The following is a 24075-nucleotide window of genomic DNA, read 5'->3' on the forward strand; positions in this document are numbered from 1 at the left end:
ACTTTAATATTTTATAAATATTTATCAAACTATTTTATATTTTTATAATCTTAGATTAAACAGAACATATCCCAGCAAATATTTGAGAAATATTTGCAAACTATTACAGTTTTCATGATTTCGTTCTCTTAATGTGTACATATAAAATATGTATAAAATATTTCAAAAAAATAAACAATTTTCATGAAAAAAATATTTGCGAAAATTAATATTGTGTGCTGTCTGAGACTCTTGTTTGATTATTTAAAAAATTGGATGTAAAAGTATTTATAAACTATATAATTATTTTACAAATATAATAACTTATCATAACTTTCTGGTGTCGCAAAATTTCGAATAGCGTATGTGTTTTTTCAATTGTGCCTTTTTCGCACGTGATTGAATATCTCGTTTCTTCATCCAAAGATGCGCGTCGTGTCGTGACGAAAAGAAACGAAGCGAAAACAAAGAGGCAGAGCAAAGCAAATCTCGTGTGGGTCTTTGCGTTTTGTTAAAATATTAGAGCTAACTGGTGGGAAAGAAAGCATCCTAGAAATGATGATGGACATTGTTGACGATTAAAGGCTACCGTAATTAATCCCTAATGACCTGGAAAATAAATCCATAAAGCTTCTTCAAACAACATCGCGACAGAGTCTCCTCTCGATGAAAGATTACATAATCTTTTTCTGCGAGAATTTATTTTCGATATTAATTATTTTATGTATACACATAGTTATTGATTTTCTTTTATATATTTATAATATGTATATGCTATATTATATTTTATACACACAGACATTAATATAATATATCGCATAGTACGACGATGCTAAGCATTTGTATTTTCGATATTATAATAGAAATTTTAATTTAAATACGAAAGTCTAAAATCTTTCGAAATATAATGAGAAAATTTCCCGGACAGCACACGATGTTTATGATGAATATTTATAAATATTTTTACAATTTTTTAAAAATATTTTATACTTATTTTATACACATTAAGAAAAAAAACAAAAATTTGATATATTATTAAAATATTGATTAAATATAGATAGACTATTCTATATAATATTTATGATAAGTAAAAAAACATAAACATGTGTAGTAATATTTCATAAATACTTCTCAAATATTTATTAGCTGAGATATTATGATCTGTTCAATCTAAGATTACAAAAATATTTATGAATTATTTTGATATCTGTATAAATATTGTTTGTCGTCTGGGTCCTTCTCTTTTGTCCTCGTCTCTCTTGCGATGTGATTTCCTTTTCGCCGGACCTCGCGTCGGTTTATTTCTTTTTTCTCGAATATCGACCAAGAAATTGACAACATTGTGAAGCGATTAAAGGAACACTTAAAAGTGTTCGAGGGAAAGAGATAAACACGTAGGCGTCCCCGTGGAGGCGTTTTCGTCACGACCCGATAGCTGCTGAAGAGAAAGGAAAAAGACATGACACTTCGACCAGACGCCTCTCGCATCTCGCCGATCGTAAAAAGCACGCGTGGATGAGATCCAAGCCGGATCTCATTGAGATCTTCATACGAATCGCGATCGTGGATCGATCAACGTGATTCTCGTGGGTCTGCCGATCGATCAAACGAGGTTCTCTCTCGTCTCGAGAAACGACGTTTTTTCCTCTCGAAAAACGTCGACGTGGTGCGAGCAATCGTCGCTTCCTCGCAGTCAGTTTTCATTCAAGGTGTCTGTGAACAATGCCGGATGACACTAAGGCACTTGTTGCCTTACTGACGATCACAACGTAAGCGGTCAATCGTGATCCGCGGATCATCGGGGAGATAATGATTACAGAACAGACCTGGAGCATGATGCTGGACAGCGATGTCACGAGCATCAACGAGTGAGTGATGGCCAATATCCGTACGTCTTGTCTGTCCGTCAAGTGTGAAATTTGTTCGAGCTACCAAAAAATGCAGATACTTTATTTTAACTTACACATTTCGTTTTGTTAGAAATTTTTCATTCATACGCAAATTACTTTTCACGTGCGATGAATTTATAAACATGATTTACATATATTATAAAGTTATCTTCAACATTATTATTATAACAATATATTTTTGTTGTATGTATAAAATTATTTTAATCGTTATTTCTTATAATATTATTATTTCATTATTAAATATGTTTTTTTTTGTTATTAACATATTTTTTATAATAATAAAAAGAATAATTAATAATTAATAATTAATAAAATTGGATAATAATATATATAATTACTTTGTACTGTATATATAATTAATTTTTAATTACACATTTTTTATTTCTAATAATATTATTCAGAACATATTTTCTTAAAATTCTTATAAAATGTTTAAAAACTTTTTTTTGCAAAAAAATAATTTATTTTTGTTACTTATCAACATGTAAAATTCGAAATCACTGCAGAGTCTATATGAATTCTATTTAATTCCAATAATTATACAAGACTCTCTAAAATGGAATCAATGAAAAATACTTACTGATCTTCAAAAGAGGAAAATGCGCGAGATACTTGGACAAAAATGGAATATTCTCGACAAATTTCACGCTGCGCGACGTGATCATCGCTCAATCCAATCATTCATCATTAATTAACCGAATCGTATCACGTCATCTGATACAATCAGGTCGAGCATTTCACCGAGGAAACAATTATGGATCAAGGCGGTGAAGAAACTGACCTCCGAGAGGCTGGGCCGGGAGGGACTGGCGGCGTGGGAGGACCGGAAGTCCAACGCGGATCCCGAGATCATCGCCGAAGCCAAGCACGACAATCAATCCCCCGACGAAAGTGTCGAAAACCCGGAAGCGGAACCGGAAACCGCCGTCAGTGCGGGACAGGCTGTGCCCGATGAAGAAGCTCAAATCCAACCCGGTAACGGAAATCCTCCAAAGAATTCTTGTCAGCCAGCACACGATATATATTTCTGATAAATATTTTTACTATTCATTTTTTTTAATTTTATACATATTTTATATACCTACATTAAAAGAAAAAAATTGTAAAACTGTATTCAATATATTATTAAAATATAGAGTGAATATTTTAAATAATAAAGTAAGCAAGAAAATAAATATTATTTGTAGTAGTATTCTTTGTAAATATTTCTCAAATACGTGCTGAGATATTTATGATAAAAAAAATCTTATAATCTGTTCAATTTTTAAGATCACAAAAATATATATAGATCATAAAAATATTTATGAAATATTTTGAATGAGATATTAAATAAAATATTCAAATAATTCTTATGAATACTTCGTATATATTTCAAAAATATTGTGTGCTGTCTAAGTTATTCTCTTTTGTTAGCTCGATATTGGAAGCTAGCGTTGCGTTTCAGATGTCTTCAAGAAAGGGATGCTGTACAAGGGAATATTCTTGCCCTCGTTGACCAACAGCTTTCACAACAAACAACTGGAGACATCCTATCTTCTCTACTCGAATCGACAGAGGCAGAAGTCCCTAATTACGTTAAACATCGTGGACCTCGGCCTGAAAGTAAGTAAACGCAACGAAAAAAAAAAAAAAAAAATACGAATCAATCAAATAAATATAATTGAATAAAATCACATATAGATCTCATAGAATTATCATATGAGACAAATCTTTTGATTTTTATCTTGAATTTATTTAAGGATATTTAGTACCTATTTTTAAAAATGAAGGAATTTAATAAAATTTGCACAGATTGTTTTGATACATGTTCAGAGACTTATAAAAAAACCTGGAGTTGATTCACTGAAGCAATCAAAAGTTATAAGGATTTTAATTTGCAATGAATTCACCCGTTGATATTATTATAAACATAATTATTTTGTAAAGCTAATTATAAGTAAAAGTATTAACATAATTATAAATATAATTATTTATATAAATAAGTATAAATATTATTTCTGTTTTTTTTAGCCCTTAAATTGATACGATTACAGATTTTCTATCTTATAAAAAACCTGTGATCGTGTTGATTTAAGAGCTAAAATAGATAGAAATAATAATAGGAATTTATTCAAAATTTGCAAAAATATAGTTTAAATATAGAGGAAATATTTGATCACATAATTTTGGTCAAGTACTGACTAGTTCAAAAGATATTGAATATAATTTTTTTAATTTCGTCCTATTATCCGAGATGACATATTATTTATTGTGAAAACGTGGCAACATACCATTCAGCTGAGCCTTCTTTTGACATTTTAAATAACCTATTATTTCATTTGAAGAAGCCTCTATATACAAACGTGTAAGCGAGAAGCGACTAGGCCTCATATGTCAATTTGCAATTTGACCAGCTTATGAAAAATTACCATGTTGCCACATTTCTTTCTTCTCGAAGAAATGACAAATTATTAAATTTATCAAGAAAATAGTTTAAAATCTTCTATATTTTTTTGTCTTTATTCACTATTATAATTTTTATTCTGACATTTTAAATTACTCTGTACGAGTAAATTCTTTTATTTTTATAATTCAAATTTTGTGCTGTAATGTTGAAATCGAGGTACCGTCAATGATAAAAGTTTCTCATTATAATTTAAGAAACACGAAAATTCTCCGAAAAAAAGCAACAGAAGTTGGAAAATACATTTCTACACTCTAGCTATGAATAAATAATAAGATTTTATGCAATCTTTATAATAATCATATATTAAGATATATGAGAAAAGTATATATTCGTCAATTTCGACTACTTTTTGCTCCGATTGTAGGTGCTAAATATCCTTAAGTGAAAAAAATTCGAGAAGATATGTATAATATAAAAATAATTGCATGTATAAAAATTGAAAAAAAATTGAGGAGAGGAAAAAAGATGCTGAAAATAATAAACTTTTAATTATAAACTACTTAATTGAAATGATCTGTTATCGCTGACGCAGATCACGTTAACAGCGATTTGGCTCTGGCAACGAGACCCAAGTAACGGGGGCCTTATCGAGGGCCTGTCATGGGCCGTGTGTTGCATGGCGGCGAATCTGATGGTGTGCGTGCTCGGCTGGTGGCGTTGCTTTTCCAGCAATTATCTGTATTGGGCCTCTATATTCACCTGGTTATTAATAAACTCTCAAGGTGAGGCCCACGCGACCCTATCGATCTCTCGTAATTATAAACTCGACGCAATTATAATTACTCGATTTGGAAATATCGCAACTAGCCCCCCTTTTTTCCTTTTATAGTGAAAGGTGCAAAGTAAAGCTTTATTTCACCCTTTGTTTTCACACTATTTTAATAACTCCTCTCGCTCACTCGGGGTCGTCAATATTTCGACTCTATCGAATCCGTTGTCGTTGAATCGAACGGCGTCTTGCTCTACTGGTCAGTTAAAATCGAGCTGACAGCTGCTCGTCGGAGCGTAGAGCAAAGCCAGAGGCCGAAACTGGTAATTTTACTGGGCTCAGATTCTGGGGGCAAAAATAATCTCCGAAATATTCCACATCCCTCATCTTAGATCGAACGCGTCACGAAGAAACGAGGACTCAACATCACAAATAAGTATCGCATCTCCAGAATGTCTATTTCCTGAAAAACAAGGAAAATTCTGGAATTTTTGAGGATTTTTTTCACCGAGAAAAGTCAGAGAATTCTCATGGAATTTTATTGAAATTAAGATAATTATAAAAACAAAAATATTTTTTTCTAACAATTTGATTAGTTAATTAATTCTTTAATTTCTAATACTTTTGTTATTAAGTTAATTAATTATTTCTTTAATAGTTTTGCTTTTAAATTGTAGTTAGTTACCTGCTGAAATTATGTGTTTAAAATATGTTATTTATAAATATATATTATCTATCTCTATTTATATTTTCAATGTCTTAACAAAATATTGAATACACGGTACGTATTTTTTATTGTATTTGTTAGTGGTAGAAAAATGAAAATGTTCTACAAGTGAAAAATGTTTATCTTACAAAATTCAGTTTTTTTTTTCAGTACATTTACATAATCTAACACTTGGAAATTAAGAGGAGCTCTGTATTCTTTCTTCATATGTGTGTGAAAAATATTAGAAAACGTACAAATAAGTAAACAATATATATATATATATATATATATATATATATATATATATATATATATATATGAATTAAAAGACTTATTTTAGAAAATTGCACTAAAAAATATTAAACAAAAATATACTTACTTGAATAAAAATAGGGAAGTTTTTTACAAGATTCAAATAAACACTTCCATCTTCTTTCTTTATTTTTTTCGTTTTACAGGCTTCATAGGGGCCGGTCTGAATTTCACTACACAACAGCGGCTTCTGTGGTACATACTCTTCGTCGTGTATGCGCCATACGCCATGCTGCCGCTGCCGTTGCGTTGGTGCGTCCTCGCCGGTTATGGAACGGCGCTAACATACATGGTGATGGCCGGCATAAGTCTCCTGCGGGACTCTACATATGTGAGAGACCTTCTAAAATTCTCGTCTAAAATCTCCCGAAAATATTCATCGACAGCTGGGGCTTTTTTTTAATTAAAAGTTGTATTTTTTCTACGAATTAGAAAATCTTTTTAAATTATTAATTCTCTTATGATTAATAAAGAAGTTCTAAAATTTTTAAGTAAACAATTGGAGTATATCAATAAAATCGCAAATTTTATATAAATATGATATATATATATATATATATATATATATATCAGTGTAAATTGCACGCAGATAAATATATATCAATTTTATTTAATAATTTAGCAAAATTTGTTTACAATATTTAAATTTAATTTTAATTCGTACTTTGCGCGTGTTTAATTCCACTTATAAATTTCTGAGGTTTCTAAATTAGATTGAACGGTATTGAATTTTTTTGCAGCTGCGTGACGTCGCGTGCATCGTCCGCATGCTGACGACGAACGTGCTGCTGTACTTGGCCGTGAACCTGGCCGGCATGTATACCAAGTACCTGACAGACCGGGGACAACGACAGGCTTTCCTCGAGACCCATCGTTCCACGGAGACGCGGCAGCGCACGCAGAATGAGAACAATCGGCAAGAGAAGCTGCTGCTCTCGGGTAAAAAAGCAAAAAAGAAATTGGGAGATTCTGCACCGCAATCTAACATTACCTATTTTATGTTCGCCTTATTTTTATTTATTTTTCACTAAATTATATTCTATATTTTCTTCATAGTATGTCCTTAGATTTATTCTAGGACATAAATGCTTCAATCGATCAGTCGAGTAAGCTTGCATTTTCCATGAGGACATGTATACATATGTAGCAAATTTAGTCGCATGATTCTTCGGATATAAAAAAAATCAATCAAAGGAAAACTATTTAATGAATCTGATAATTAATCTGAAAGATACTTTGAAAAGAAACGCGCCATGAAGAAACGAAGATGTAACCAATGATATCACCTCTTCAGAGGTGATATTATCCACTCCCTGAAAAAAAAACATGGGAAACCTAAAATTTTCAGGGACTTTTTATACCTGGAAAAAATCAGAGAAATTTCATGGAATTTTGAAATTTAGGAAATTAAAAAAAATTAGAAAACTTAGAATTTCATGAAAAAATCCCTGATACTTCCAGGTTTTCCTGGGAATGTTGGGATTTAGGAATTTTTTTTAATTTCCTAAATTTCAAAATTCCATGAAATTTCTCTGATTTTTTCCAAGTATAAAAAGTCCCTGAAAATTTTAGGTTTCTCATGTTTTTTCTACTCCCTGAAAAACAATGAAAACACGGAATTATCAGGGATTTAAAAAAAAATGTCCTGAATCCCAATAAAATTTCTTTCTCGAGGGAGAAAGGAGGAGAGACGCTCTCGCGGCATTGTAACCAGGCTGGTGTATTTATGTGCATATTTATTGTAACACACGCGCGCGGGACGGCTGACACTCGTCCGTGGATAATTTGCTCGGCCGAGTGTCAAAAAGGGTCACTAGACACTCTCTCGGCCGATTGAGCCGATTGGACGCACGTTTTTCCGATAGCCTTTTGCGTTACGTCGGTACTGTGCTACCCTCCGCCAGAGAGATCCCACCCGATATATCGATCCGCTGCTCCTCGTAGCCTAGACGAAAATACACATCATCGTCGAGTACACATTACGCCAGGATTACATAAATACCAACCTCTGACCCACTATCGCTCGCAACTCTCGTCGTAACTCTCGCCAATTTCTTGTACAATTTGTTTGTGTTTTTACTCGAACTGACAATATCATGAGGTTTCACTTCCTTAGTTACACAAAATTAATAATAAGCCGTGGAAATTGAACAGCCCCTTCCGAGAAGATGTGTAAACAGCGAGCTAACAAAACTTCTGTTTCAATTTGAGTTCTTTTCTTTTCTATGATAGGTAAAAAATTAGGTGATGAAGAAATTTCACGAAGAAAGAGGCGTGTGACGAATTAAAATAATAATAATCATATCCTAGATAGCACAAGGAAAATCCAAAGGTCATTCTATGTAAGACACACATGTAGGATAAGAATATCCTGAGGACACCCCATTTTAATTCTTAGATGTCCTCTGTTATAAGTAAAAGTAAATAATAGCCAAATATTAGCTTCCAGAGAATCCAGAAAGATCCTTTGAAGCATCTTAAGAATTTTTATAGGACATTTTTCATATGTTTTAAGGAGCAAATTCTGAAAACAAAATATAAACTAAGATTGCGTTTCATTATTCACTGCCAATATTGAAAATAGTAATGAAATATTATAGTTAATATTAATTATTTTATAATTGGAATAGATGATAAACAGCATCTTTTTTGGCTGGTCTAAAAAAAAAATATTTTTTAAACTTTCATTATTAGTCATCGACGTTGTAGATGTAGACTATAAATGACTAAAAATAGACGTCATTATGTCGTCTTCTGACGTCATTCTGCTACTCGGAATGTTTCCATAAAATTATATTGTATAAATATTTTTAATTAGACTTTACAATCAAGGAAAGTCCTAAATGTTTCATATTTTGAATATACTTTTTGTTAGATAACACACAATGTCGAATGTACCTTCAGTGATTATTCAATACAAGACTTTTATAGGACATTTATAAATAATTAATATATATTTATATTTTTAAGTTAAATTAAATATCTTATATAACTAAAAATAAAATTTTATGTAAATATTTGTACAAAATTGTACAAAAATTCAAAAGTATTAATTTCCTAGAATATCTTGGATACATTCAAGATAATTCTCAGCACGGTTTGTACTATTTACGATTCTTCTTCGAAATTTTCAATGAGAAATCTCTCACATGTTTACATCGAAAAATAGGGAACACCTAAATTTTTTTTTATAAAGAGATTATTATTATATATAAAAGTTAAATAAAATGATAATATAATAATACAAATAATAAAATAATAGTATAAATTATATAAATATCTGTTATATAATCAAAAAATCCATTGAAATTATTCAATTCAAATATCAAAAAATGATTTTTTTGTAATAAATTATATTTTTTTTATTAAATATTTTCTAATATTTGCTAATTTTAGATTTTCTTTTACAGAAATTATTTTCAAAGCTAAAATTTGAAAAAATTATGTATATTTATTAACATTTTTGGTACTTTAATCAAATTTAAAAAAAATAAATAAAATCAAAACTTAAAAAATAAGATAAAGATTAAAATAAAAAACCGTGGTAATTAACTTTATAATTCATATTCGATTGCAGTGTTACCTGATTTCGTCGCCAAGGAGATGATCCGCGATATCGCTCGCGAGACGGCACGTGGGGGAACAATATCTTTCACGCCGAATCAATTCCACCGGATATACATTCATCGCTATGAAAACGTCAGCATTTTATTCGCCGACATCAAGGGATTCACGGGTATGATAGATAAAAAGATTTTACTTGCAGAGATGTCTCAGACAACACAATATTTATAACATATATATGCAATTTATAATAATTGTTTATAATACTTATTTGAACATTTTACAAATATTTTTCGAAATATAATATAATAATTTCATAAATATATTTATAATCTTAAATTGAATAGGACATATATTTTATTATAAATTTCAGCAAATATATGAGAAATATTTACAAAATATCATTACAAACTTTTTATTCTTTACTTTCTGTAAGTATATTTAATCTATATTTTAATATTATATTGAATATACGGTTTTTATCATTTTTTTCTCTTAATGTATATAAAATATATATATATATATATAAAATATTTATAATATTTAAAAATCTTAATTTTATCCAAGCTCTCGCGAGTCAGTGCAGCGCCCAGGAGCTGGTCAAGGTGCTGAACGATCTCTTTGCTCGCTTTGATAAGCTCTCGGCAGAAAACCATTGCCTGCGGATAAAGCTTCTTGGAGACTGTTATTACTGTATCTCCGGCCTGCCGATCGCCAGGAGCGATCATGCCCATTGCTGCGTCGAGATGGGTCTACACATGATTAAAGCCATACGGGACGTGAGATTCACCACGAAGGTACTTGGACTAATGATATTTCAGAATCTGTAGATTCTGAGAATTTATTTAAAAAAAAGTATCTAAAAAATAAAAAAATATGTTATATATATTTTTAATATGTTTAAATATATTATTTAAATGTTCTATCTTTTGAATGTTTCTCTTTAATCTTCTTGGTTTATTTCTTTTTCAGGTGGACCTGAATATGAGAATAGGGATTCACAGCGGATCGGTGTTGTGCGGAGTCTTAGGATTGCGAAAATGGCAGTTTGACGTGTGGTCGTATGACGTCACGCTCGCAAATCATCTTGAGAGCGGAGGAATACCGGGGTAGGTATATATGTATATAAAGATAAATTTCATCATATTAGGGTGAATTGTAATATTAGAAAATTAATTTTATTAAGTAAGCACAACTGATGAGACTTATTTCTCCTTGAGCTTAATTTGATTTTAAAGCAATTAATATAATGTTCCTTTATAAATTATTAAATTTCTTTTTACTGTCTTATTCGTTTCGAAAAAGTGAAATTAGAATTTCACGAAAAAAAAATTTAAGTCCCCGTGAATCTGTTTCTCATTTCCCAGACAGCACACGATATTTATGATAAGTAGGTATTCATAAATTTTTTTACTTTTTTTAAAATATTATATATATATATATATATATATATATATATATATATATATATATATATTAAGAGAAAAAAATCATGAAAACAGTTTATATTCAATATATTATTAAATATAAATTAAATATTTTACATAATATTTACGGTAAATAAAAAAAAATAAATATTTATTGGGATATTTATGACATCTTTATGATCTATTCAAAAATATTTGTAAAATATTTTAGTCGATATTTTTAAAAGATTTACAAATGATTATTACAAACATTTCGTAAATATTCTATAAATATAGTGAGCTGTCTGAGTTAGAGTCTTCAAGATTCACAAATTCTGGAAAAAAGGGGATTTCTTTTTACAGGAGGGTGCACATTTCTGCCGACACGCTCAAGTGCCTAAATGATGTTTACGAGGTGGAACCTGGCTATGGAAGCGAGCGGGACAATTATCTCAAAGATAGGAACGTCGTGACGTACCTCATCAAGCAGGTCGAGCCTCTCAAGTCGAGACGAAGACATTCGTCGAAGCCGAAGGTCTGGACGGAGGAAGAGTTGGCTGCCAACAAGAACAAAAAGAGCTTCAAGATGAACAATCCACATACCGCGAACAGCAACGCCCCGAATTCCGTGGACGACGACATCGGGGTCGATTGGACGCCTGAGATCCCATTCGAGAATGTAAGAGTTAATTTAAATTTTTTTTTAACTACAGATACACCCTTACAATTCAATATATGTCATCTAAAGAAATTTTTCAATCGTAATTTAAAATATCTATACACGAAAAAATTTAATTTATTTATTTTTATATTATCGTTAACTGATTTTATAAAATATCTTATTGAGATTTTTGGTTGTTGTTTTCTGATATATTAATTAAATATATATAATAATATACATTCAATTAATGCAAAATATAAAAAAATAAAATAATAATAAAATAAATTTGTGCCTTATAAATCTTTTAATTGAAGCTGAATTAATCTAAATTTAATGAAATATTAATTAATTTATATACAATGCTGTAAATTATTTTTTTTTATAACTAATAAAATTTAGAAAGTATAGTATTTCTATTGAAGATCATACAATCAAGATTATTATTTTATTTTCATTCTACGATCGCAGTTGAATACAGCTACATCGGTGAGTAATTTGGAGTCCGAATACCTCGAGGAGGAAAATGGTCAACCAGCCAAACCAAGCAACAAGGCAACTGCGACGACCGTCGAGAAGAAAAACGCTATCGAGACCGCCAGTAACAAACGTATGAGGTCGGCCAATATAAATACATGGACTTTGCGTTATAACGATGAAAGCATGGAGTCCAAGGTGAGCAATCAATAGGGAGTTTACATGATTTTGAAAAACAATTGCATTTTATAATTTATATATAGTTTTAAATGTAATTATTTTTTCGTAATTTTTTAATGCAAATTAAGCGAGAAAATCAATAATAAAAATTACATTATTTGAAATTGTCGAATACGATCCGGAAACGACCGAGTCCTCCCGAACACGATGTGACGTCACAGTGCAATATCTACATTCGGGGAGACGCTAATAGCGCTAAATAGCGCGAAATAGCGTCTCCTCAAACCTATATATACAGTGACAACACACTATTTTTATTTATTAAAATATCCAGTTATTGTGAAAATGGGCAAAGGTAACACGTACAAAACTTGTTTTGTATCTCTATGTAAAAGTACAACAATTAAAATACCCAATAAATTGTTTTTCTTTATACCTTGAGATCAAGAATGACCGAATATCGCAATACAGAATACAGAAAACAAACGTTTGAAACTATTGCACTGTGACGTCACGCACTCCAATCAATTAAAATCATTTTCTCACCATTTAAATTTTATTAAATTTTAATTTAATTTTTTAATACCTTTCTATTGATTAAAATTTAAAATTTTCTTATAAATAAATTTATAATAATATATATTTAAATTACATATATAAAAAAATGTATTTTTTCTAATACAAACTCCCTATTGCATTAATTATCTATTGAAAATGAATTAATAAAAAAAACATTATACCAGCTGTGTGTTAAACAAAGTGTATATGTGTTATTTTAATGACGGATTCTTTTTGGCCGATTTGAAGTCGATCTGTTTTTAATAAAACATCAACAATTTTCAAGGAATATTTCATATATTAATTAATTATGCTGCAGTTTGATCAATTGCGAGAGGACATGTTCAAGTCCAACATGATATGCTGCTTCGTTATATGGCTCTTCATCGCCGTCTGTCAAGCTATAATCTTATCGGAGTGAGTAAATGAAGCAAAGTTTACGAATGCAATCTACTTTAGCAGTATAAAAAATTGATAGTTTTTATGTTTATATCTTTGAAACTTTTTTTCAAGAATATCAGGAATTTTTATCTTTTTGGTGTTTTACATTTTATTAAATTCGATCTAATTTTATTCTGTAGAATATTTATAGAATACAGAATTAAATTTTATCAGAAAAAAATTGAAACATAATAACGTAATGTTATTTAAAAATTAAAAGTTTCAATTTTCTAAATTATTTTTTATTTCTTAAAAAATCAAAAAATCATTAATTTTTTAAAGTTCATTAAGATTTAGTTTCCAAAAATAAGTGTTCTTTTTCATAAAAAAAATTAAAGGTATCAGGTCTATTAGTTTTCAAGATATCTGACATCAACTTTGAAAAGTGTTTTTGAGAAAAACATGTTTAAAAGTCTCCGTCATTTTTGCGTTTTTTAAAATAAAATTTGAAAGCTATATTTTGAATATCGTGCTTTCAGGGGAAATGCAAAAAGAAAATTAATTTTTTTTACCCTCTAAAGTAGACTGACAATGAGCCGTTTGCGAGAGCTTTGCTTGTTATATAAATTCAAATTTCTTTCAAAGAAAAGAGAAAACAAAACTTATTATATAATCAATAAATAATTTCATAATAATATTAATCTAACTCTTCATCTCAATTGTCGCAGCTGTATGATTCTCCTGATTTCTCTGCTGGTGACCACCGTGATCCTAGTAGCGTCGTCGATCCTGGTAATGGCGGAAGAGTTCAAGGGCATGCCAACGTATCTGCAGCATACATCATCCATGTTGGTACACAACAAGAAGCACCGCACCATCTTTATCTGCGGCGTCATCAGTCTGATGGCATTGACGTCTATGATCGGTGTCCTGACGTGTCCCATTACGGTGCGTCCCTATCCGGAGGTGATGGTGCTCGAACGTCAGCAACAGACACCTCTGTCGACAACTTCGGCGGTGCCACTTCCGTCTCCAGAAAAGCTGACCGCGACCACCTCGAAATCGGGCCAGGATCATTTTATCCTGACGTTCCTGGAAGCCGCTCTGAGCGATGAGCCAACCGAGGAACGGAGGACCGTCCCTTCAACAGGGAACAACACCTTAAAAGGGGATACCAGCAATATCGAGTTGAAGCTGACGCGGGTGGTGAATGGCAGGGAAACCGGAAGAAGCAGGAGACAGTTCTTCCGGTTCTACAGGTCAGTCTCGTAGCAACGACTATAGAGTCGATTTATCTATAGACGCTAAACAAAAATGATTCCGAGTGTCCTAAAATTATATAACTTCTCCTGTAGTTTTTGCAATATTTTGTTTTGCCAATGTTTGACTGTAGATACGAACAGCATTACGAGAAACCGGAAACCGGAGACCGACATTATAGACGAGTTACGCAAAAACGCGAAATTCAAAGGCGGATCCTCTCTGTCGCTGACGATGAAAATCAAACTCATCCGTTGACCCTCGACAAATTCGAAGAGGCCGACTGCATCCGGCCGGAATATATAGTGTTCACTTGGATCCTGTGTCTGATCGCGCTCGCCTCGGCTCTGAAGCTGTACTATCTGGTGAAAACGGCGCTGGCCGCGGCAATCGTCCTGGTGTACGCGGTGTTGATCCTCGTCGTGTGCAAGGACATGTTCACCGAAGGAGAGAGACTCGCGTAAGTTCTTTTTTGACTTAAATTTAAAATCAATAATAATAATAATAAAATACATATTGTTTATCTCTCTTCTAGATCGGCGATACCCCTGCCGGCACAGATGTTGACCTTCTTGACAGTCTTCCTCGTGATGGTGACGTACCATGGTAGGCTGGTGGAGGTGACTTCGCGTCTTGACTTCCTGTGGAAGCAGCAAGCCGAAAGGGAACTGAGTGACATGATCGAGTCGCGACACAATAATATGCAACTTCTAAAGAATATTCTGCCGGATCACGTGGCACATCACTTTCTCACAGCAGATCGCGCGCCGGAAGTAAGAAACTTAGATCTCGTCTTATTTGATGCTTATAGAAGGTGTCTCCTCCAGAATGTCCAAATTTAGCGAAAGAGTTAATAACAGATTTCCTAATTGATCAGAGAATGTGCTGCTAAAAGGATATCCGGAGATTCTTTGTAGCACTCTGTATGGGCAAATACAGCAGAAAAGGTTCTGTTATTAACGTAAATTTTATTAATCCAGGAACTCTACTCGCAATCACGTGACAAGGTCGGCGTGATGTTCGCCAGCGTACCAAACTTTACGGAATTCTATTCCGAAGACGTCAACAAGGGAATGGAGTGCATTCGTTTACTTAACGAGATCATCGGTATGGATTTTATCTCATAAAATCGGACTATTTCTCTCACACACACACAAATCATACACAGTATATTAAAATTAAATTTTTTTTCTATTTTTTTTCTTTTCATTTTCATAGTACTTGACATGTAATTTATTTGACACACAGCTGATTTCGACGAGCTGCTGGACGAGACGGCGTTTCACTGCATCGAAAAGATCAAGACGGTTGGCGCCACTTATATGGCCGCATCGGGACTGAATCCCAGTCAAACTGTAATAATATCAAATATAGTACACAATACAATACAATGACAATTGGAAATATTGTCTTCAATTATAGAATGCACAAGAAAAGGATTTTTTTTTTTCATTAATTCTTTGATATCAAATTTTCTCTTCTCTTTCTGGACGATATTTTTTCAAAATAAATCCTGCTTTGTAATACTTATTCGATTCAATTTATATTTCTTAGAATCATTTTTTGTTTTGCTAAATTTTTATATTAGAACCGCGTTCTAGGATTGAATCTGTTGATTTCCAAGAGTTTCAAGGAGTCCTCCCCGAAGGATTCTTTCTGAAAGGAAACTCGAGTTTGCGAGGGATTAAAATTCGGATTCAAATGATAGGACAATTGTGGCGACGACATGGAACACCTGTGCAGACTGGTGGACTACGCGGTCGCTATGCGTCATCGTCTCGAGGATGTCAACGTTCACTCATTCAACAATTTTGACCTGCGAGTGGGCATCAGCTGCGGCCCTCTCGTAGGTGGCGTGATCGGAGCCCGGAAACCGGTCTTCGATATATGGGGCAACACCGTCAATGAGGCTTCGAGAATGGACTCCACCGGTGTGATGGGAAAGATCCAGGTTCCACACGACATCGCTAGGGTAATAACAATAATTTTTTTTTGTAATTAGGACTTGGGCTAGATTATTAATTAACCCCTTGACAGTCGGAAGCAAATTTTACCTTGTGGGTCAAAAGTGCGTTGACACAAAGTAAGACCTGATGATCATAAAACTGAGTATCCTAAGGTTTTTTAGGTCGCTGAATCCGAATATGATATCAGAATTCCAAAATTCAATATGGGGGAAACCAATTTCAAAAAATCAATATATTTTTATAAAACTCGGTATCCTAAGGTTTCTTGGGAATTTCTAATTTCGAATTAGTTCTCGTATGAATTGGAATTATTACCAATGCAGTTACTTTCATTTCTTCTCTCTGTAACTGAAAAAAAGTTTTATAAAAATATATATGATTTTTTTGAAATTGATGTCTGCCATATTGGATCCATCATTTTGAATTTCGGAATTCTGATATCATATTCGGATTCAGCGACCCAAAAAATCTTCGGATACTGAGTTTTATAAAAATATAATTTTTTTAAATTGGTGTCCGCCATATTGGATCCGCTATTTTGAATTTTGGAATTCTGATATATTCGGATTCAGCGACCCAAAAAATCTTCGGATACTGAGTTTTATAAAAATATGATTTTTTTAAATTGGTGTCCGCCATATTGGATCCGCCATTTTGAATTTTGGAATTCTGATATATTCGGATTCAGCGACCCAAAAAATCTTCGGATACCGAGTTTTATGGAAATCGAAATAAATTTATTTTTTCTGCGATGCGCCTATAGGCGTCAGTGACTGTGAAGGGGTTAAACAATCGCGCGTTAATTCATCGTACGTGTATGCGCGCAGTTTTTGGAGTCGAGGGGTTATCAGACGCAAAAACGCGGGCTAATCGAGGTGAAGGGAAAAGGCACGATGGAGACGTACTTTGTGCTGGGCAAGGCAACCCTGCAACAGGAGGGCACTCCCAGACATAGGAGCACCTGTCGCAGTCTCGCCGCGGTCGTCTACGGGGTGGTCCAGGCGCGTCGCAAGCAAATCAGAAAGCAAGCACTGCGAAGAACATAGATTGACAATTAGTTTCGCAAATACCTTCGCTAGATTGGTGCAAAAGGTTCATCTTCACCGAATAAAACGTAACTTTTCGAATCTTCAATAATGAACCGCGATATATATTTTATATTCCGTCTAAGTCTAAAAGAAGATTAAAAAGAACTTTACCTGTAATTTCAATGAGAAAATAATAAACTGAGAAAGGTTGATCGATTTCTTTTGCAGCGATCTAACGAAACGAGTAGCAAGACAAGCATCTGGATATTCAGATCGTCAGAAGAGAGATATTTTTTCGCCCAACTTCATTTCCGTGTCCATTTTGCCACAAGATGTTGAATGTATATAGCAACACTTACAATAAATAATCAATCTTATATATAAATACGAGTTACACGCCTTTCCTTGATTACAGTTTTAATTGAAACTTCTTCCACTTATTACAAGTGCAGAAAATGAGTCCAATCAATCGCTATTTCTAAAAAATAAAGAAATCAATAATAATTACGATAATTATAATTGATAAGCTATCGATCGATTTTATCACAGAATGACAGCAGCATCACTCACTCCGCTGTGTAACGATTGAAAGGAATTATTGTGATTGGAAAAATGCACAACACCTCGAGGAGGGGGCGCTCTCCGTGTAACCTCGTATATTACATTATTACGGTAAACACAATATGTATAATCAATATTTATAATTGTAATAATAATCCATGATAATAATGGCAATAATAATAATAATAAGGCTAACTACACAGGGGAACGAGGGTGGCCACGGGACGCCACCGCTCTTTCTTTCTTTCTTTCTTTCTTTCTTTCTTTCTTTCTTTCTTTCTCTCTCTCTCTCTCTCTCTCTCTCTCTCTCTCTCTCTCTCTCTCTCTCTCTCTCTTTCTCTCCCTCACTCTCTTTCGAATCGACTCGGTCGATTCGACTCTGTACACGGCTTTTACAACATACTCGCGAATAATTAATCTAATTTTACATATTAATCATTAGACAATTCATTTCAATTACGAACCTAGTCAGAAGAACGTCACGATACGTAGGAAGGACCGCACGCGCCCTCCTTTTTCCTTATACATATACATCTCGTTATCGTCGGCAAAATTTCTCACACCCTCTCGGGAAAGAATTTCGACGCCGAGGAAAAACAGATTTCAATTACATAATTAATTTTTCTTTTTAACGCTGCTTTCAAAGAGAAAAACTATGTCTTTTTAACTCATTTTCATTCCGACGGCCAATCTCGTCTTTCTCTTAAAAAAAAAAAAAAAAAAAAAAAGAAAAAGATGTAATAAATAGAATATCTTCAGCATTTTTATAAACACTTAACAATATAATTTATAAAATGATTAATTATAATTTTCAATTAAATAAAATTCAGTTAAATTAATAAAATTCAATTAAAAAATTATTAATTATAATTACAGAATATAATTATAATTATAAATATTCAAACCAACATTTCGTCTAATTTATATTATAAAATAAATTTAAAAAATGTTTCATTAATCTAGCAAAAGCTATAACAAATGAAAACACTCGACCAAAGTTCCTTATATTATAATTACGTTCCTCTTCGAGGATGAGTTAATAGATATAATTTTCTCGTCGAAAGGGAGGTGTTCGGAAAATTTTGCCTACGCGAAGCTCGGTCGCTTCTTACGAAGGGACGAAGGGGGGGACTTGTCTCTTTTAAGATACAAAGGCACTGTACACGTAATGAACATACAATTAGAAGAGCGCTAAAAAGGCGGTCCAGATGATTCTTTCTCTTTTCACGCCCCTCTCACTCATTCACTCTCTCTCTCTCTCTCTCTCTCTCTCTCTCTCTCTCTCTCTCTCTCACTCTCTCTCTCTCTCTCTCTCTCTCTCTCTTTTCTCCATCTTTTTTTTTCTCGACGGTAAAACGTGTCCTGTTGAAAAATATCGCTTCGTTCTACAATCTGTCTGTCGTTTAAAATACGGCCATTTAAATTATGGCCCTTAAAATAGGGGAGCGATTTTCCTTCGTTTCTAGCTGCATTGGTCGAGACTAATTTCTTTCTTCTCTTCTCTTTTTATCTAAATTATTATCCTAGCTTCATTTAAGGAAAAATAGATGACTATGATCGGATTGGATGCGCGGTAACTATTTATTATTATTACAGGAGAGGAGGGGTGAGAAATTGATGATGAAGATTGTGGGGGGGGGAAGGGAAAGGGGGAAGAGGGCGGAAACGATTGGTCAATGCGATCAGAAGTCAAGAAAACGCTCCTGGCTTAAAGGTGGGATTTCTCACGCTTATCACAATTTGGCAGTGAACGTTTTCACTTTGTTGTTGTTGTTGTTCTGTCGTTAAGAAATACACATAGCTTTTATATAGCGACGTAGTAGTAATAGTAGTAGTAATAGTAGTAATAGTAATAGTAGTGTTTCAGCCATTCCTTTTCCAAATCTATACACATATATATCCATACGATTGCTAGCTATATTAATGGCTCGCTATATATAATGTCTAATAAAACGCTACGCTCTTTATACAGATTTATCCGTATATATACATATATATGTATGTGTATGTGTGTGTGTGTGTATATATATATACGGCTTGAATTGATGAGAAAAATATTACTTCGCTATATATATTATTTCATGGATCAAAAATAAATTCTCGTCTGGTCTGCACGGTTTTCTTTTAGGGTGTATAACTTAAATTATCAATAGTAGTAGAGTAATAGAGGAGTAGTAGTAGTAGTAGCACTGTTTATAGCGAAAATATGTTTTTACGCATTTTTCTTTGTCATTTCGTAAACGATTTAATTAATCCCCCGTGGAGAAAAAAATTATTTTCTCAAACTTTTCACTTTCAGATTACTTTATAGTCCATGAAGGATTAATGATCGTTTTTACGTTTATCGAGAAGATTCACACTCGTTTGTACCGATTATCTCTCCTTGCAAATCGCATTTGCGGACTTTTATCGACGAAAGAATCTAACTCGATGAAGAGAGGCGTTTATAAAGAACACGATTAAAGGGACTTTTATTTTTATTATTATTTTTTTTTAACCAATCGAGAGGATTAAAGTCGCGTCCACTTTGAGATTCTCCGGGTTAATTTATGAAAATATCGAACAAACACGCGACACAAACGACTCTCGCTTTTCTTCACCTACTAAAGAGCCCTCCTGTGAATTCGCCTAACTTTTATCCTTTACATTAAATATCTATAATCATATTCATATATTTATATATTTATAATATGTATATATATATATATATATATATATGTATAATTTATACGAATTAGCGATTAATCGAAGGATGCCAAGTCAGTTCGGAACTCGCAGAGCTGCCGGCGGGATATATATAGAATATATATCTATATTCTATATATATCACTTTCCGCTGACATTTCGAGCAAAGTTGAGATCATATAGCGTGCTTGATCTAAAATATGAAAAACAAAAATGTTCACCATTTCTTTTCCCTCCTTCTGTGTTCTATCGCGGAGACCCTGTCTTGTACATTACATATTTTTTATCTCCTCACCATCCCTGTATCTCTTTCTCTTTCTCTCTCTATACACACTTTGTCCAGAAGTGTCGCGTGTGATCGTTCTTGACGTACGCTAATAAGTTACACACCTACGGATGCCCCAATATTCGCCAGAGGATCATGGAATTCCTCACCGGACATCTCAAACCTTCGAAAACTCGATCAATTACTAGTTGACTGATCAGCTCGCTTATTCTTTTAAAAAAGAAAAAAAGGAGACATTGATATGTCAATTTAGCGAATGTCGAGACACACGTACGTAGCCTGCTTGGAAAATAAGAAGAGAACGCGGCAATTGTTTTCTTCTCGAACTACTCGCTCGGTGGAACTAGGTGCTTCTAGATATTCAAAAATACATCGCTCGTCTCTTTCGCGAATGATCTACTCTCGTGGAACGAACAGCTAACTACTTTTTTCTCTTCTTTCTCTTCTACCTCCACCCCGCGCAAATCCGGAGGAGGGGGGCGTCGAAGAATTGAAGATTAAAAGCTAATCTATCCGTCGTGGAGTGGGATTCTCTTCATTGCCTTTTCTCGAATTAACCACTCTGGTTGCACATTTTTTTTTTTTTTTCAACGCGAAGGAATTATTTGATAAGAAGGTTCGCGAGCAATTTTTTGCTCCGATATATCTATAAAGCGTGCGATCGATGAAGCGAAGAGAACCTGTTTGAAGCGCGGTCCGTTTCGAAACTATTTGCGCGCATGTTGGACGTGTTTGACGACGGATAGGGATAGACAGCCGCACTTAATCTTGAAATTCCTCCGAACGTTAATGTACAAGGTGGCGGTCTGGCACGTTGTATCGGCTATAAACGCCGTGATCAATTGACGAGACTGTGAGTGAAAAGGTACGTTTGTTCTCTTAAAGATATAAACCTGATGAACAGAAGCTCTCTCTTTTTCTCCTGCTGACATATCTCTCATTCTTCCGGACTCTTCGCGAAAAATCTTATCTCTCGCATATCATCATCGCCCTGTGCGCATGTATATATGTACAATTTTTTTTTTTGCTCCTTTTTTTGTTTCTCTGGGAGATAAAAGTTTTACACTTTGCGGCTGCGAAAGCTAACTAAGTCATTACGCGAGAACAATTTTGTCCATCATTCTGTTTTGTTTTGTCAGATCCTTTGTGTCTGTAATTTCTTTTATCTCTGTTTATGTTAACTTTGACCAACGACAATCAATCGATAGTTCTCTTAAAGATCGAATCTTCCGAGATCTAAAGTGCCATGCTTACGCAGGGAAGATTAAATTTTACGCGACGAGAAATCAAAAATTGTTTCTCATCTGAACTGGGAAACAATTGTGTGTAGTTGGCAGTAGAGATCATCCTACGCTCTAACGATACCCTCGTTAATTTTCTTCGTTTTTTTTCCTTCCTTTTAACATCAATTTACAGTATACAAAAATGTACAAATAGTTTGAGCAGTTCCACGTAGTGTGGCAGTAGTTTGCCTTCATACGTATATTTTCCTAACAACGATCAATTAACGCGACAGGCGATCGTTCATTCCTTTACACGATCCTACACATATAATACATATTTAATAGACAGCTAATCTCTCTCTTTACCTCAGCGTCTTCGTAAGTGGCAGTGAATCACGTTACCGCGAAGTCTTATAAGTCAACCGATTCCGAAGAGAATGAAGAATGAAAAAGGGACGACTTGGAAAATAAATTCTACATCCGCTGTTTACGCGATATTCATCGATCGTCATCGCGACAATGATAATTAATTACATAATGAGGAAGAGTCCGAATCCAGTGAAAGAAAGCATCCAGCATACCAAAATAGAAACGATTGTCTAAGGTTGCCGTGAGTCAATTATTACTAATTTACATCCTCTATTGGGAACAGTCTTCTCCAAGTTGATACCCGAGAGCTATATAAAGAAGAAAATCATACAATCACCGTCGCATATTTACAGGGAATAAACTACGCGATCAGTGGCGATTCTTCTCCTATTCCTTTTTTTTCTTCCTTTAAAGATATAGGTAAGCCATCTAGATTTGTACAAATAGCGCTAACTAGTGAGCGATCGGCGCGAATCGCCTCAAAGACCCTCCTCTTCCCTTCTCTTTCTTCCCCAGGATCAGCTCACCGCCACAAAGTGCGCTTACAAGTCGTGTCATATACAAATTGAGATAAAAATATACATCCAATATGATGAGGCAAAGTAAGATAACCTGTAATATCTCAAATGATATCAATTAAAAAAAAAAAAGACACTGTTTTTTTAAAGACACTATTCAGTATCTTCACAATTCAATGATTTTTTATGAAATCATTGTCTTCTTCTAAAATTGATATCATGAGAGAAATTAGTGTCACAAGCTCTGCCTGAATATTCGGTGGACGATCGCCTACGCAGAGCTTTCAAGGAGCCGGTCCCGGTTCGTTTCGAGTAGCTCTCAGGTACACTGATAATAATGCTCATCGCAACAAGTGTCCTCTCGTTACCGCAAGGAACAACGCTTAGCAGTAGTGACCATCCGGGAAGATTTCGCAGGATTTCCCGGATGGTGGTGATCATTACTGTTGTAGCGTGCCAAGAAAGTCTAAATATCTGTGTTGCATGTAGCCTCAGGAGGACTGGCCGATCTGTGCCTGGGACATGGTCGACAGCGCGGCCGCCGCCACCGCCGCTGCTGACGAAGACGACGACGACGAAGATGAGGAAGTGGTGGTGGCGGAGGTGGTAGCAGTGACCTGCGGCATGTGCAGGGCGAATCCGTCGTAGACGTCCATCAGGTCGCGCATACGATACTCCTCCAGACAGACAAATCCCTCCAACGAAGGGGACTGTTTACGCGCACAATCCATGCAATGCACTACGTGACGTTTCTCCTGCTCGCGGATAAATAGAATATTGAACACCTCGATCTGTAAAAGATAAAATGACGTATATTAAATGAAGAGAATGGAAAGTATAATAGAATAAAATGTTTAGAGTTTTATATGAGTGGCTCAGATACCACGTG

The 24075-nt window shown here is 33.9% G+C and overlaps 2 protein-coding genes and 1 pseudogene across 3 annotated transcripts in view; 1 reads left to right on the forward strand and 2 right to left on the reverse strand.

The window, feature by feature from the left end:
* The window catches only part of LOC140674183 (uncharacterized), a 257866-nt pseudogene that overhangs the window by 43460 nt on the left and 190331 nt on the right, over positions 1-24075 (reverse strand).
* Adcy8 (adenylyl cyclase 78C) lies at positions 194-17929 on the forward strand. The gene is made up of 19 exons (XM_072907047.1): positions 194-1847; positions 2617-2864; positions 3334-3491; positions 4868-5057; positions 6212-6396; positions 6806-7004; positions 9643-9801; positions 10197-10426; positions 10602-10738; positions 11399-11714; positions 12165-12368; positions 13228-13325; positions 14018-14548; positions 14683-15009; positions 15085-15322; positions 15530-15656; positions 15798-15904; positions 16258-16521; positions 17344-17929. The coding sequence occupies exons 1-19, from the start codon at positions 1789-1791 to the stop codon at positions 17560-17562; spliced, it is 3996 nt and encodes a 1331-aa protein (XP_072763148.1). The 5' UTR covers positions 194-1788; the 3' UTR covers positions 17563-17929.
* Positions 17833-24075, reverse strand: part of Utx (Utx histone demethylase) — an 85651-nt gene continuing 79408 nt past the window's right edge. For both annotated transcript variants that reach the window (XM_072907045.1, XM_072907046.1), the window contains one exon: positions 17833-23977. In XM_072907045.1, coding sequence (XP_072763146.1) covers positions 23678-23977 — 300 coding nt within the window. In that variant the 3' untranslated portion in view covers positions 17833-23677. The remainder of the gene's footprint in view (positions 23978-24075) is intronic.

This window comes from Anoplolepis gracilipes, chromosome 15 (genome assembly GCF_047496725.1).
Source record: "Anoplolepis gracilipes chromosome 15, ASM4749672v1, whole genome shotgun sequence".
In the NCBI taxonomy this organism is placed as follows: Eukaryota; Metazoa; Arthropoda; class Insecta; order Hymenoptera; family Formicidae; genus Anoplolepis; species Anoplolepis gracilipes.

Bases quoted from the DNA above. Each gene is read 5' to 3' on its own strand.
- Adcy8 (XM_072907047.1), top strand. From the start codon at position 1,789: ATGATTACAGAACAGACCTGGAGCATGATGCTGGACAGCGATGTCACG. The intron at 5,058-6,211 runs GTGAGGCCCACG...TTCGTTTTACAG, and splicing joins GTTATTAATAAACTCTCAAG to GCTTCATAGGGGCCGGTCTG. The intron at 15,323-15,529 runs GTAAGAAACTTA...TTATTAATCCAG, and splicing joins CAGCAGATCGCGCGCCGGAA to GAACTCTACTCGCAATCACG.